The sequence below is a fragment of the Rhipicephalus microplus genome, chromosome 10, assembly GCF_043290135.1.
Source record: "Rhipicephalus microplus isolate Deutch F79 chromosome 10, USDA_Rmic, whole genome shotgun sequence".
Taxonomy (NCBI): Eukaryota; Metazoa; Arthropoda; class Arachnida; order Ixodida; family Ixodidae; genus Rhipicephalus; species Rhipicephalus microplus.
In genome coordinates, this window is record NC_134709.1 from 1300339 (window position 1) to 1315838 (window position 15500).

At 49.2% G+C, this 15500-nt stretch overlaps 1 protein-coding gene across 6 annotated transcripts in view; it reads right to left on the reverse strand.

Moving 5' to 3' along the window:
* Positions 1-15500, reverse strand: part of Rtca (RNA 3'-terminal phosphate cyclase) — a 116034-nt gene that overhangs the window by 22552 nt on the left and 77982 nt on the right. For all 6 annotated transcript variants that reach the window (XM_075874847.1, XM_075874848.1, XM_075874846.1 and 3 more), the window contains exon 9: positions 14196-14290. In XM_075874847.1, coding sequence (XP_075730962.1) covers positions 14196-14290 — 95 coding nt within the window. The remainder of the gene's footprint in view (positions 1-14195; positions 14291-15500) is intronic.

The window sequence follows — 15500 nt, forward strand, 5'->3', positions numbered from 1 at the left end:
ACGTAGGTGCTGTATGTCACACATCTGGTGGAGGTGCTGGGTATGTTGGAGCCTGGTTCTTCAAGCAATAAGCTTAATTCAAAGTGCGACGAAGGAGAGCTGGGCAGAAGTTGCCGAAACAAGGGCCTGCCGCCTGAGTACTGACTGTTGCCAGAGATAATCCAAGCAAGGACGAGCACAGCCACAGCTGAAATGAGTGAGCCTTCACAACCAACTGCCTTTCTATTAAGGCAGCCACGAGAACCTCCGACTTTTCATGGCGCGCCATGCGATGACCCGAAAGACTGTCTTGAGACGTTTGAGCTTGTGGCAACACACAACCAGTGGAATGAAGATGACAAGTTGCGTCGCGTATACTTTGCTCTCGACGGGCCCGCGCGTACGTGATTTGAAAACCAAGAGTCCACAATTACGTTGTGACACTTATTCAAGAGCAGCCTCCTGCTCACGTTTGCTAGTGTGGTACGGAAGGAGAGAGCGGGAATGCTACTCCAGTCGAGGCTCCAGTAGCCGAACCAAAGTGTAGCAATATTTGTCTAAGAGATGAAGTGCCTCTTTAACAAGGAGGATCACGCGATGCCAGAGGGGGAAAAACTTCGATACCTGCTCAGAGGAGTGAAAGAAGAAATTTTTTGGGGGCTGATGCGAAACCCACCGAACGGAGTTGAAGACTCCATTACAGAGGCCACAATCATCAAAAGGACGCTTGACATGCAAAGAAGGCAGTATGGTCGTCCTGCACAAGTCTCTTCAATTTCTGCGGCTGAATTTGGTGCATAAGGTGCGGATAGTCTTCACGACAACATCCGTGCAGTCATACAAGAGGAGCTCCGAAAGTTGCTTCCGGCACCGCAGCCTCAGGTCGCAACATTAGGCGATACAATTAGGCAACAAGTCCAGAAAATCATTCGTCAAGCTCCTCCGGCCTTGTCTAACTCAGAGCTTCCTTCAACTCAATGGCGCCGCAGCTATTCTACGCCGCTGTACCCCATAGCCCCGAGAAAGCACGAAATCTATAGGACACCTGACAACCATTTTTTTTTTTCCACAGAGGCAAAGCCGGCCACATGGACCGCCACTGTGACCTACTGTGACCTAGGCCTTCGCGGTTTTCCTGTCAACGCCCCCTGGCAAGGTGAGAGGCCACGCGAGGTCGAAGAATATCTTTTTCGAGATAAAGATCGGCCCCATCACCTTAATTTCGGTGCCCATCTCAACGTGGCTATGTAGGAGTGGCACGGGGCAAATTTCCGGGCCCAAGTATGAGAAACTGAAGACAGCAACTGATGGAGGTTCAGATGCTGCTCGTTGGACTGCTGAAGAGCCTCCCCTAGTACAGAAAAATCTACTAAGAGCACCTGCGACAGCCGTACAAGATGTATCCCTTGGTTTGGACGGCAATGTGTCGACGAGGAAAGTAAATATTGCCACGTTCCATTTCCCAAGTTTTTGTTATCATCCCAAAACACCACACGATTCTCAGCGCAAACCGCGCCTGCAGTTTTCGAGAAGGTTCCGGACTGTAGTAGATCATTTCGATAAGATCACGCCCACTGTGCGAAGGGTACAGATTGTTCTGGAACCTACGCCACCGCCAGCGATAACGTTAGAAAATTCGACGGCAAGAGTATAAATGCCAATGCGCTTCGCCGCTTGTCAGTTGTTGATCGAAGGCCGACGCTCCGTTTGCCGCTATCAGTCCGAGACTGCTATCTGTGCAAGACTGCTGCAGTAATTGGACTTTCCGTTCACCGGGCACAGGTTCGCCCAAATAAACAGTTAAATCCCAACACGAAGTCTCCTGTCTTCGGCCATGTCACGACCCCGTGACATCTGGTGGAGGTGCTGCTTCGTTCATGTACCGGACGCCCCCGTCAAGCCGTGAACCCAGCCCACATCGCGGAGAAGACACCGACGCCAACCAGGAGCAGCGAACAAGCCGCCGACAGCAAGGGCTACCACCGGAATACGGGCTTCTACAAGACATGGCGCGGAAGACCAAGGCCATGACCGCAAATGCAGCTACAACGACAACCGCAGCGTCCCAGCCCACGATGGTCATGCATCAACCTCGAGAAGCACCAATTTTCCATGGGTCATCGTTCGAAGGCCCGGAGTCCTGGCTAGAAACATACGACCGTGTGGCCGCCCTCAATCACTGGGACCATGACGAAAAGCTCCGTCGTGTGTTCTTCTATTTGGAAGACACCGCAAGGACCTGGCTCGAAAATCTGGAGTCCACGCTCCGAACATGGGATGTTTTATGCGGCGCATTCCTGCAAACGTTCGCAAGCGTCGCGCGCAAAGAGAAGGCCGCCGCTTTATTACAGATCCAGGTTCAGCTACCAAATGAAAATGTCGCCATTTTCACAGAAGAAATGACCCGACTATTCCGTCACGCTGACCCAGACATGCCTGGGGAGAAAAAAGTTCGTTTCTTCATGCGAGGGGTCAAACAGGAGCTCTTCGCGGGACTGATGAGAAACCCACCGAAAACCGTCCAAGAATTTGTAGCCGAAAAGACCACTATCGAAAAGACCCTAGACATGCGCACCAGACAGTATAATCGTCGCCTGACTGCAGACTGCGCTGCTGCTCAAGCCAGTAACTCCGGAGACCTGTGTGAAACGATCCGAGCGATCGTGTGGGAAGAGCTGCGCAAGCTGTTGCTTTCGACGCAGCCTCAAGTGGATTCAATCGCCGACATTGTGCGAGAAGAAGTTCGGCAATCGCTTCAAATTCCCCACGCATCGCTGCCCGAGCCGGAAGCTATGAGCTACGCCGCTGCACTGCGCCATAACGCTCCTCCCCGTCCATGCCAAAATGCCGCCCCATCGCACTTCCGTCGACCGACGCCACCGTCACCAAAACCCCCACCGTCATACCGTTCGCCAGCGGCCCAGCGCAGTGCACCGAGAAAGACTGACGTCTGGCGCACCCCTGACCATCGCCCGCTCTGCTACCACTGCGGCGAGGCCGGACACACATACCGCCGTTGTCAGTACCGACAGATGGAACTGTGTGGCTTCGCCACCAACGCACCGCGTCCACAGCCAGGAGAACGACCACGTGACATCGCCGACTACCTGACAGGAACTCGGTGGACACCACGAAGCCCTTCGCGTTCGCCGTCGCACAGCCATCGCACGTCACCGCACCACCGGCAGTACTCTGGCCCAAGGCGGGGCCGGTCTCCTAGCCCGTATCCGAGAAACTAAGGGCAGCAACCGGTGGAGGTGCGGTTGCTGTGCGACGAACTACCGAAGATCCTCCTCCGACGACAACGACGCGACGGAGCTTTCCGAACACAACGTCAACCAGGCAAAGCCCTGACGGCGAAAGCTCACTTACTGAAGGTGGCCTGACGACGCAACATGGAAGCAGCGGAACGAGCCGACGCAGCCGTGACCCGATGCCGCGCCCTAACTGTAATGCGAGACGGCGAACTAGCGACCTCGACGTTCTTATCGACGGCCACAGTGTGACCGCTCTCGTCGACACTGGAACCGACTATTCTGTAATCAGTGGGTCGTTCGCCGCGAAGTTAAAGAAAGTTAGGACAGTTTGGGAGGGCCCTGAAATCCGCACAGCCGGAGGTCATCTCGTAACGCCTGCAGGAATCTGCGCAGCGAGAGTCACCTTTAACGACCGTATTTATCCTACAGACTTCGTAGTCCTACAGCGTTGCTCGAGAGATGTCATCCTTAGCATGGACTTCTTATGCCTCCATGGTGCTGTCATCAACCTAAAAACAAAGTCTATAACGTTATCCACACAAGAAGCACTACCGCCGCGCACGCCGTCAGGACACCATGCCTTGAATGTGCTGGAAGAACAAGTCACCATTCCGCCTCGCTCAAGCGTCATTATTTCAGTCGGCGCTCCTAAATCACCCGACTTGGAAGGCGTCGTTGAAGGCAGTCAGCATCTGCTGGTCACCCGAAATATTTGCGTCGCAAGAGGAATTGCAGAGCTGCGGGGAGGCAAAGCAACGGTTATGCTCACGAATTTCAGCAATGAGTACAAACATGTGAACAAAAGAACAACGGTCGCATACATCGAAGAAATTGTCGAAGCCACCAGTGCTTTCGCCCTCGCCGATTCTGCGGAACCTGCTCAGAGGAACCAAGCCCCCCCATAGCTTTCGAGGTCAATCCCAGACTTCCGAACGATAAGCAAGAACAGCTCAAGGCCCTGCTCCTGCAATACAAAGATTGCTTTTCGTCGTCATCGAAAATTCGGCAGACCCCAATCACGAAACATCGCATCATAACCGAAGAAAATGCCAGACCACTCCATCAGAGTCCGTACAGGGTTTCCACGCGAGAACGTGAGGCCATGAAGAGACAAGTTGATGAAATGCTGCGGGATGACATTATCCAGCCGTCAAAGAGTCCATGGGCATCCCCTGTGGTGTTAGTGAAAAAAAAAGGATGGGACCCTACGTTTCTGCGTCGATTATCGCCTGAATAAAATCACAAGAAAGGATGTGTATCCTGTCCCACGAATAGACGACGCACTTGATCGGCTCCGTAACGCCAAGTACTTTTCGTCAATGAACCTCAAGACTGGCTATTGGCAAATCGAAGTCGACGAAAGAGATCGAGAGAAGACGGCGTTTATAACACCGGACGGCCCCTTCGAGATTAAGGTGATGCCCTTCGGCCTTTGCTCAGCGCCTGCAACTTTTCAATGCGTTATGGTACAGTACTGGCAGGATTGAAGTGACAGACTTGCCTTGTGTACTTGGACAACGTCGTTGTGTTTTCCTCGAGTTTCGACGAGCATCTTTGGCGCCTTAAAAGCTGTATTTCAAGCCATCAAGACTTCCGGACTCGCACTGAAGCCAGAAAAGTGCAGATTTGCGTATGAGGAGCTCTTGTTTCTGGGGCACGTTATCAGCAAGTCTGGAGTTCGTCCCGATCCACGGAAATCAGCTGCCATTGCCGACTTCCCGTCACCCACTGACAAGAAAGCCGTGCGCCGATTTCTGGGCCTGTGCGCCTATTATAGGCGGTTCGTGAAAAACTTCGCCCGCATCGCCGATCCTCTCACTAACCTTACCAAGGCCGACGTGGAGTTCAAGTGGGAAACGCCACAGGAACACGCTTTCCAGGAGCTTAAACATCGCCTCCAGATGCCTCCGTTTCTTGCCTATTTCGACGAATTCGCCGAGACAGAAATACATACTGACGCAAGCAGCGTAGGTCTTGGCGCCGTTCTTGTGCAGAGGGCTGACGGACTTGGAAAAGGTTATTAGTTACACCAGCCGATCGCTATCCAAAGCAGAAGCAAATTATTCCACAACAAAAAAGGAGTGCCTCGCCATCATCTGGGCTACGTCGAAATTTCGCCCCTACCTCTACGGCAGACCCTTCAAAGTTGTGAGCGACCACCACGCCTTGTGTTGGCTAGCCACCTTGAAGGACCCTTCAGGTCGCCTCGCACGATGGAGCCTGAGACTTCAAGAATATGACATTACTGTCATTTACAAGTCCGGCAAAAAACACTCCGACGCCGACTGTCTCTCTCGTGCGCCTGTCGACCTACCACTACCCGACGACCCGGATGACGACTACTTCTTGGGAACGATAACTACCGACGACTTCGCTGAACGACAGCGGGCTGACCCGGAACTTAAGGCCCTAATAGAATACCTCGAAGGCAGGACCGCCGAAGCCCCGAAGGTATTCAAGCGCGCACTTGCGTCGTTCTTTCTACGAAACGGTCTTCTACAAGAGAAAAACATTTCACCGCTTCGAGCTAAGTACCTCCTTGTGGTGCCTTTTGCTCTGCGACCAGATCTCCTGCAGGCCCTGCACGACGATCCGACGGCAGGGCACCTCGGTGTTTCTCGCACGCTCGCGAGGATACAAGAAAGGTACTACTGGCCACGTCTTACCACCGACGTCACTCGTTATGTGAGGACATGCCGGGACTGTCAGCGACGCAAGACACTGCCGACAAGGCCAGCGGGACTTCTGCAGCCAATTGATCTACCTTGCCGACCTTTCCAGCAGATTGGTATGGACCTACTGGGGCTGTTCCCGACGTTGACTTTCGGAAACAAGTGGATCGTGGTAGCTACCGACTACCTCACCCGCTACGCTGACAAAAGCCCTGCCAAAAGGCAGTGCATCCGAGGTAGCTAAGTTCTTCGTCGAAAATATCGTCCTACGTCACGGCGCCCCGGAGGTCCTTATCACCGACAGAGGAACGACATTCACTGCCGACTTAACTCAAGCGATCTTGGCATACAGCCAAACAAACCACCGCCGGGCGACAGCGTACCACCCACAGACCGACGGCCTCACCGAGTGGCTTAACAAGACGATCGCCGACATGCTGTCAATGTACATCGATGTCGAACACAAGACGTGCGACGCCATTCTTCCGTATGTGACCTTCGCATACAACACGGCGATGCAGGAGACGACGCAGATATCTCCATACAAATTGGTCTATGGAAGGAGCCCGGCAATGACGCTCGATGCCATGTTACCCAACGTCACCGATGAAGAAAACCTCGATGTGAGCGAGTACCTTCAACGCGCCGAAGAAGCCCGACAACTCGCGCGTCTCCGTATCAAGAATCAACAGACGACCGACAGCCACCGTTACAACTTTTGACGACACTTCGTGGAATACCAGCCCGGTGAATGTGTTTGGGTGTGGACGCCGATACGCCGACGTGGACTAAGTGAAAAGCTTCTGCGACGAACTCTCAACGACGCCGATCCCGACCTGAAGTCGTCCATGTCACGTGCCTCAAGCCGTTTCATGCGCGTTGACCAACTGAAACAGTGTTTTTTGTATTATTATTGTATCGTAATTTATTCATTGTACTTTCTGACATTATTATTGTACCTTCATCTTTAGTTAAAGCATCGGGACGATGCCTTTTTTCAGAGGGGGGCAATGCCACGTTCCATTCCCCAAGTTTTTGTTATCGTCCCAAAACACCACACGATTCTCAGCGCAAACCGCGCCTGCAGTTTTCGAGAAGGTTCCGGACTGTAGTAGATCATTTCGATAAGATCACGCCCACTGTGCGAACGGTACAGATTGTTCTGGAACCTACACCACCGCCAGCGATAACGCTGGAAAATTTGACGGCAAAAGTATAAATTCCGACGCGCTTCGCCGCTTGTCAGTTGTTGATCGAAGGCCGACGCTCTGTTCGCCGCTATCAGTCCGAGACTGCTATCTGTGCAAGACTGCTGGTGTAATTGGACTTTCCGTTTACCGGGCACAGGTTCGCCCAAATAAACAGTTAAATCCCAACACGAAGTCTCCTGTTTTCGGCCACGTCACGACTCCGTGACAATATCAATTTACGACGAGGCCGTGACTCCAGACAAAGCTGCACCTGCAACGTTATGCCACATTCTTTAGATCTGCAAGTGCTCTTAGATAACCAGAACGTATCTGCACTCGTCGACATTCGCGCCGATTATTCCGTGAGCGCTGAACTTTGTGGAGATAGGTTTGCACTAAGCTTACCTACTAAACGCAACCTTGTAGGGATGCGACGTCCTCCACTGCCGCTGCGTGCGAAGACGCTGCAACCGGGTTCGTCGATTTCTCCGGCACAGCGCAGAAACCAGGCACGAGGCAGGATAACAACAACAATGGGTTTATTAGCTCAAGATGCAGCACAGTGCGACACTCACGGGCTTGCAGGCCGTATAGGGTACTCCGCAAGACCGAGCAAGTATGCTTGCCTAGGGCGCGACGACTCCCGCACAAGAGCCGAAGTCGAACGCACGAACGAGAAGCCGCCTGCTAAGCAGCGCATCAACCTCTCGTGGAGGCCTGAGAGCGTCTGCCGCGATGAGCGAATCGTCGTGCGCAACATTGCTCGTAGGAGAGGAGGATGTCACGCGCGGCTCAAAGGGAAATGGCGCTGCGTTGCGACATAGGCCCGCGCAGCACGCCAACGCAGCGTGCCCGGACATGCCAGCGCGGGAAGGAGCCGACGGTTGACTGGCCCAGACCAAGAGGCGCCCTGGCAGCCATCTTGGTGGATGCCGGTGCTTATGCGCGCCCAAGCTACGCTGTCGGCGCGCACGCGGCAGCACGAGGCGCCAAGTAGGAGGGCGCTCTCGATTCCCACAACTTGCAGCTAGACTGTAGACGGTCCTAACAAAATGGGATGGTCCACAAATCATAACTGCCAGTGGCCATCTGGTGCTACCAGAAGGGAGGTGCACTGTCAGAGTGACAGTTCAAAAATCACGTATACCCGGTTGTCTTTGTCGTATTAGGTCGGTGCTCTCGTGAGGTTATTCCCGGCACGACTTCCTTCAAGCGAACAAAGCTGTCATCGACCTAGACGCAGGGACAGTTAACCTCGCAGCCGACAACGCCAGTAACGAAGATCCGAATGCTTCCATGTGCATCTCACTTGCAATCCTCGATGACCCCGTTACACTGCCACCATTTTCAGGTGTTCTAGTTCTTGTGGGCAACGCTGATTCTACAGACCTTGTTGGCATAGTTGAGGTTCAGTGTAACTTACTTCTCAATCAGGACATTTCTGTGGCGAGAGGCCTCACTCACTTACCCGGTGAGAAATGCAACATCACAATTACAAACTTCGGGCCTGAATACCGGCATCTCAATCAAGGCACCATCGTAGCAACATTTCAGACTGTTCCAGGCATCGCCTATGTCATCACGCTCAAAGAGCAGAAACCTCGAACAGCAAATATGTTCGATGTAAATTCTTCACTACCCCTAGATAAACAAGGATGTCTTCGATCTCTGCTCATCTTCTACTAGGATTGTTTTTCATTATTGTCAAAGGTCTGTCAAACAGCGCTTGGAAAACATCACATCAATACAAAGGGAACAGTATGACCCATACGGCAGTCCCCATATCATTGTCCATGAAATAACATGACGCTATCAGCAGACAGGTGAAAGAAATGCTCACAGATGACATAAACATAAAATTGTTAAGGCAAATGACATATACAAATTCGGGTTTTTACAATCCTATATTAGCGCAAACAACTCGACGCATTCCTGACACTTACAAATCTTGAACATACACAAACCATTTACTTCCATCGATATAAACCCCCGTGGAAAATTCTGTTATCTCGCACCAATTACGGCACCCAAAGGCTTAGCCACATGCTACCTACTATACTGAACTCATGCAACAGCAAGACATAAAAATTGACACAATAAACAATATCGATGTGCAAACACTATTCTTGTAGATTTGTATTGTTTACATAGGTCACTCTGTATTGCTTTGCATCATTTATTGTGTACCTTTATATTTTTTTTCTTTATTATTTCTTTTGTGTAACCTCATTGTGTACCTTTCTTATGTACGAAAGCGATGATACATACTCTGCAAATTACTGTGCTCATGTGTTTATGAAATATTCCTTTTTGTTTGTATACCTTGGCCTGTCATTTACTTTGTCTTCTGCTTGTATTGTTTTCTTGCTTTATAATATTTGTTTTTTCATTTTATTGTATTTCGTTTTTACCCTGTCATTGCTGACGTAGGGTGGACGATGCTTAGTCAAGCTGCAATAACTGCAGCTTTTTTGCCGTCTCCCTATTTTTCGCCTTTGTATCTGTTTTGGTGAAAATAAAAAATAAAATAAATAAAAAATAATTAAAACACCGAGCTGTCTAAAAGTCCATGGTCTTCTGCAGCAGAAAAAAGATGGTAGCTTATGATTCTGCATGGACTATCGCTGGCTCAACAAAATAACGAAGAAGGACGTCTACCCTATTTAGCGAATAGACGACGCATTGGATCGGCTGTGCCATGCAAAGAACTTTTCATGTATGGATCTTAAAACTGGCTACTCGTAGATTGAGGTGGATGAAAAGGACCAAGAGAAAACTGCATGCATCACACCAGATGGTCCGTACCAATTCTAGGTTATGCCATTTGGCCTTTGCTCCGTACCTGCCACTTTCCAGCGTGTCATGGATACAGTGCTAGCTGGGCTAAAGCGGCAAACTTGTTTGGTGTACCTTGACGATGTTGTAGTGTTTGCAACCAAATTCGAGGAACATCTTTGGCGACTGGAGGCAGTATTCCGCGCTTTAAAGACTTCTGGACTGACGCTAAAGAGAGAAAAGGGCCGATTCGCCTACCGCAAGCTCCCGTTTCTCGGCCATGTTATCAGTGATGCAGGAGTTCTGCCAGATCCGGACAAGACTGCCACTATTCGCAAATTGCCGCAGCCCCGCATAAAAAAAAAAGTGTTCAAAGTTTCTTGGGACTGTGCACATACTATAGGCGTTTCGTTAAAGGTTTCTCCAAAATGGCCGAGCCGCTCGCACGCATCACAAAAAATGACGTCCCGTTTGTGTGGCAAGAATCACAGCAGCAAGTTTTTTACGAGCTGCAACGTTGCCTACAAGAACCACCTGTTCTTGTGCACTTTGATCATAACGCTGAAATCGAGATTCACACTGATGCCAACAGTACTGGGCAGCAGCAAGTTTTTTACGAGCTGCGACATCGCCTACAAGAACCACCTGTTCTTGTGCACTTTGATCATAACGCTGAAATCGAGATTCACACTGATGCCAACAGTACTGGGCAGCAGCAAGTTTTTTACGAGCTGCGACATCGCCTACAAGAACCACCTGTTCTTGTGCACTTTGATCATAACGCTGAAATCGAGATTCACACTGATGCCAACAGTACTGGGCAGGGCACTGTCCTTGAGCAAAAACAAAACGGCCAAGAACGAGTGATCGCTTACGCCAGCGGCTCCTTGGTAAATGAAGAAGTAAATTGTTCTACAACGGAGAAGGAATGTCTGGCAATAGTGTGGGCCTTATCCCGATTTCGACCACACATCTACAGCAGACCATTCAGCGTCGTTACGGATCACCACTCACTCTGCTGGTTAATGAACATAAAAGACCCGGCAGGATGTCTTTACGCCTAGAAAAGTTTGACATGACTGTTGTACACAAGAATGGTACAACACATTTCAACGTGAACTGTTTGTCACGTGCACCGACAGAGCAGCCTTCGTCCAACGGCAGCTGGAATTTTCTCGGCACAGTAACAAGCTCAAGCCTCGCCGCAGAACAGCGTAATGACCCGAAACTACAGGGCATCATCGAGTATTTTGGAAAGAAGCAGAGGAAATATTCCACGACTTTTCAAGCACAATGCTTCAACGTTCTGTTTACAGAATGGTCTTTTAGTGAAGAAGAACTTCAAATCGATCAGTACAGCGTACCTTTTGATTGTGCCATCGTCCTTGCGGTCGAAAATTCTGCGGGCCTGTCATGAAGGGCCTGTATCTGGACACCTCGACGTCACACGGACTCTGTCCCGGATTTGAGCAAAATACTACTGGCCTCACCTTGCAGCAGACGTTTCCCACTATGTGCGAACGTGTCGGGAATGCCAACGTTGAAAAACACTCTCCACCAAACCAGCCGGGATCCTAAAACCGATAGCACCTGCTACAAGACCATTTCAACAGATCAGAATGAATTTTCTTAGGCCATTTCAGACGTCGTCGACAGGAAAACAGTAGATCTTAGTGGCAACAAATTATTTGACATGCTACACAGAAACACAAGCACTTTCAAGAGCCACCGCTCAAGAAACTGCCATATTTTACGTCAATAGCATCATCCTGCGTCATGGTGCACCAGAGGTGATCGTTACTGACCGAGGAACAGCCTTCTGCAGTGACCTTATGCAAGCAATATTGCAGTAAACCAGACCAGTCACCCTAGAACGACCGCATACCATCCACAGACTAACGGCCTTACAGAGCGGCTCACAAGACAATGGCTGACAGGCTGTCAATGTGCGTAGACAATGAGCACAGGACATGACACCAAGTGCTACCCTACGTAATGTTTGTCTACAACACGGCGTTGCAAAAGACCACAAAAATGAGTCCGTTTATCCTTTTGTATGGGCGAACACCTACAACACCTGATGCCATGGTGCCTCATGTCAATGACAGTGACGTGAATTCCGAGGTAGCACAATATTTGTGTCGTGTCGAAGAGGCTTGCCAACTCGCCTGCCTATAGTTAAAGAGGCAGCAAGAAGTAGATGCTCAACAATACAATTTTGGACGACGGCAGCAAGAGTACGCTCCCGGTGAGCTTGTGTGGCTGTGGACACCTAATCGCCGGCGCGGACTGAGCCAGAAGCTCTTTTTACGTTACTTTGGCACATACAAGGTCCTACGTCATTTCAGTGAGGTGAACTATGAGACTGTCCCCAAAGGTGCGATGAAGCGGCAGCGGCGTTGTTCGCGACTTGAGGTAGTTCAGGTTGTGCGACTGAAGCCTTTTTACGTACGGTAGAGAACCGATTTATTTGTGTGCCAAATCTCTGTGAGGAACCTTATGCTCGTGTCCGCAAGCACTAGTCTGAATTCATTTTTTAGTGCGTTTCTTCTACAGCAAAAGCTGTTACGAGATCACTTTATGGGTCACGCACAGTTGTTATTGTCCGCTGCCGCAGCAGGTGTCCGTAACCACATCGCACGAAATTACAAAAAAAAACTTGCACTAATGACACGGTGGGGCTTGAACCCAGGTCCACTGGGTGCCAGCCCAATATTCTACCAATGAGTTACGCCGTAGCTTGTACCTTGTTGTCAAACTTGCCTTAAGCAGGCATGACCTAGCACCGATGGCACAGTGGGGCTCGAACCTTGGTCCGCTGGGTGCCAGCCCAGTATTCTACCACAGAGCTACACCGGTGCTTGGGACTTGTTGTCAAACTTGCCTTATGTAGGCTTGATGTTGAAAAAGCAATTGCGTTGATACGACTTATAAAGTGTTTTACAACAGCGAAAAAACAACCATGGGAGTCACACAATAAAAATAGCGTAACGAGTGGGTCGTCCAATGCTCCAACCCATCACAAAAGTTTGTTTTTGTCCCGCTATTAACTGTGACGCATAACTTCAGGCATAATTCCCATCGTCCTCAGCCACTGAATGAACAACTGGCACGAAATTCCTCGCAATAGTTTAGCGAATACCACGCTTCTCAGAAGAATGACGAAAAATAGCATAGTGAATGCCGGCCTACTACCCAAAAGTTTATTATTAATGCCCTAGTGGGTACCAAGCAAGTGTACTTGCAGTAGTTACCCAATGAGTGTATTGAAAAGGCTCTGAAAGGTCGCTCTTCTAGCTTTCGCTGTGACTGTGCTGTGCCTACCGCGCAGGTCTGGCGTTTGTTTGCACTGCCCATTTATTTTTTTTTCTTGTGAATGTGCTTTATTATCTACTTGCATCGAGGCAATGCTGTTTTTTTTTTTTCAGGAGGGATAGTGTCACGTGTGTATCCTTGGATGGGTTGTCAAGTGATAAGGACTGTTTGCCATAAATTGTGACCTGCACATCTTATCGAATTTCGCGATAAATGATAGGTGGGCTCGCTAAATGAGCTGCGGGCAGTGAAAAGATTCGATTTCTTCTTTTGGGTAGATGGGCGCTTGCTAGGCTTGGGGCGGTGCCGTTGCACTGTATTTGCTTTTCGTTGAGGGAGCACAAGTTCGCTCCGAATAAACTATGTTGTTTTCTTGTACCTTCATCGTCTGTCAACCTCACGTACGAGCCGTACGTGACAATATGCCTTCATTTCGAGTGGCTTGATCGCTTGTACAGGAGATTGGGAATAAAAAGAACACTATATTAAAACAACTTTATAATTTTTCAATATATAAATGATGGAAGTTACCAACAAAAAAAACAATAATTGCAAAATTTATATTTTAAGTATGCTCTTTTTGCCTGTTTTATCTTAGGAAGAGCCTTAGGCTTTGATACTATGAAGCATATTTTTTTACATTACATTATATTTCATCAAGAATAAAGTGTATGATTCTATCATTAGAACACTCATGATGTTATGAAGTGTCTAATGGCCATTTCGAACCAAGTAGTAGCACAAAAGACTCGATAGCCTGATTAAAAAATCGGCAAATTTCAGTTGTATGTACAGAAGCCCAGAAACCCTGTACAGATAAATATGCAGAGTTGCTTGGATCGTAGAAGTCATGATGATAATATTAATTGTAAACAACAAATGACCCAACCACATGACCTAAGCATAGCAACGCAATTCGTTCACAAGAACTATGCTTTTCAGAGTGCATTTCACCCAAGAAACAGCACATTTAGTTCTCATCCACCGAAATCGGATCATTACCATACCTGATCTTGGAGATGTTTGTCAACACAAACATTGTGTTTCAGTTCCTGGCAGAGCTCTTCCGCTGCTGCTTGTCCAACAGCTTCAGCCATCACACCTGCATACAAATCACAATAGGCTCACTTGTTACAAGTAAAGGACCCACAACCACGGTGTAAGGTTACTCGACACGGTGAGTGATCGTGGCAAAGCTTTGTACGGTAAACAGGGACAGCCAAATATTAAGGGCACTCATGCAATTCATAGCGACAGCCACATCATAGTTTCATGAAGAAGACGCTGCCCCATCGTCGCGAACAAAGTGAAGTGGCGTCCAGCGAATTTACACATGGTATATTGGCCCTCATGTGCCTGGTGGTGGTGGTGAACCTTATTTATTTATTTATTGGACATTTTTTCCAGAGAAGCTCCGGGGAGGTTCTTGGCATGCGGTGAGGGGAGGGGCCTTAGTTTAGGGCTTCGCTTGCAGCAGCTGCTCGGCGGGCCGGCTCGATCAGACTCGGCTGATCTTCCAGGTTCTCGCTGGCCAGCAGCCATTTCCATTGCTTTGCTGTGGTGTCTGTATTGGCGCTAAGGCTGTAATAGCTCCCCCGTGACGTGGTACAAGGTGGCTTTAGCTGAGCATCATGGGCAGTGACGAGAGTATGCCGAGGGATGCATTTTACTTAGGGTGTGCAAATTTAGAAACGTGCCAGTTTGAGTTTGCCTCCAGCTGACCGATTCCTCTTTATTTAGAGTCTGGCGCTGTAGGGAATAAGCTTGCCTAACTCATCTGTAATGGTTTATAATGGCTGAAGAGTCGCAGTATAATGGCTGAAGAGATGGGAAATGGTTCCACAGGGACGGAGTTGGAAGGAGCTCGGCTCAGATACCCTTGAGCTACCCTATTCACTGCCTAGTTTCTCGCCAGTCCCATGTGACCCAGGGTTCATATAATCCGATGCCAAATTCTGGGTGGGTGTGTATTGGGATGCTTACCAGTGTCTATAGCGCTCAGGATAATATTAAAGGTGGGTTGGCTGATTGTGAGCCAATGTTTTATCTCTCCTTCACACAACGTGCCCACAAAAGAGGTATTGGTTACAGCCAAAGTTGCCACATGCTACAGAGCTATCAAACAGAGTCCCCCCCCCCCCCCCCCCAAAATGCCCCAAAAAAGCGCACAACTTTTACAAAGCTCGAAAAAAATCAGCAATCTACATAATTAATTTTTGCATTTCTTAAATTTTTATAATTATAATATATAAATTTCACTCAAATACACTCAAACCATGCAACAAACATAAATATAACGAAATATAAGTTAA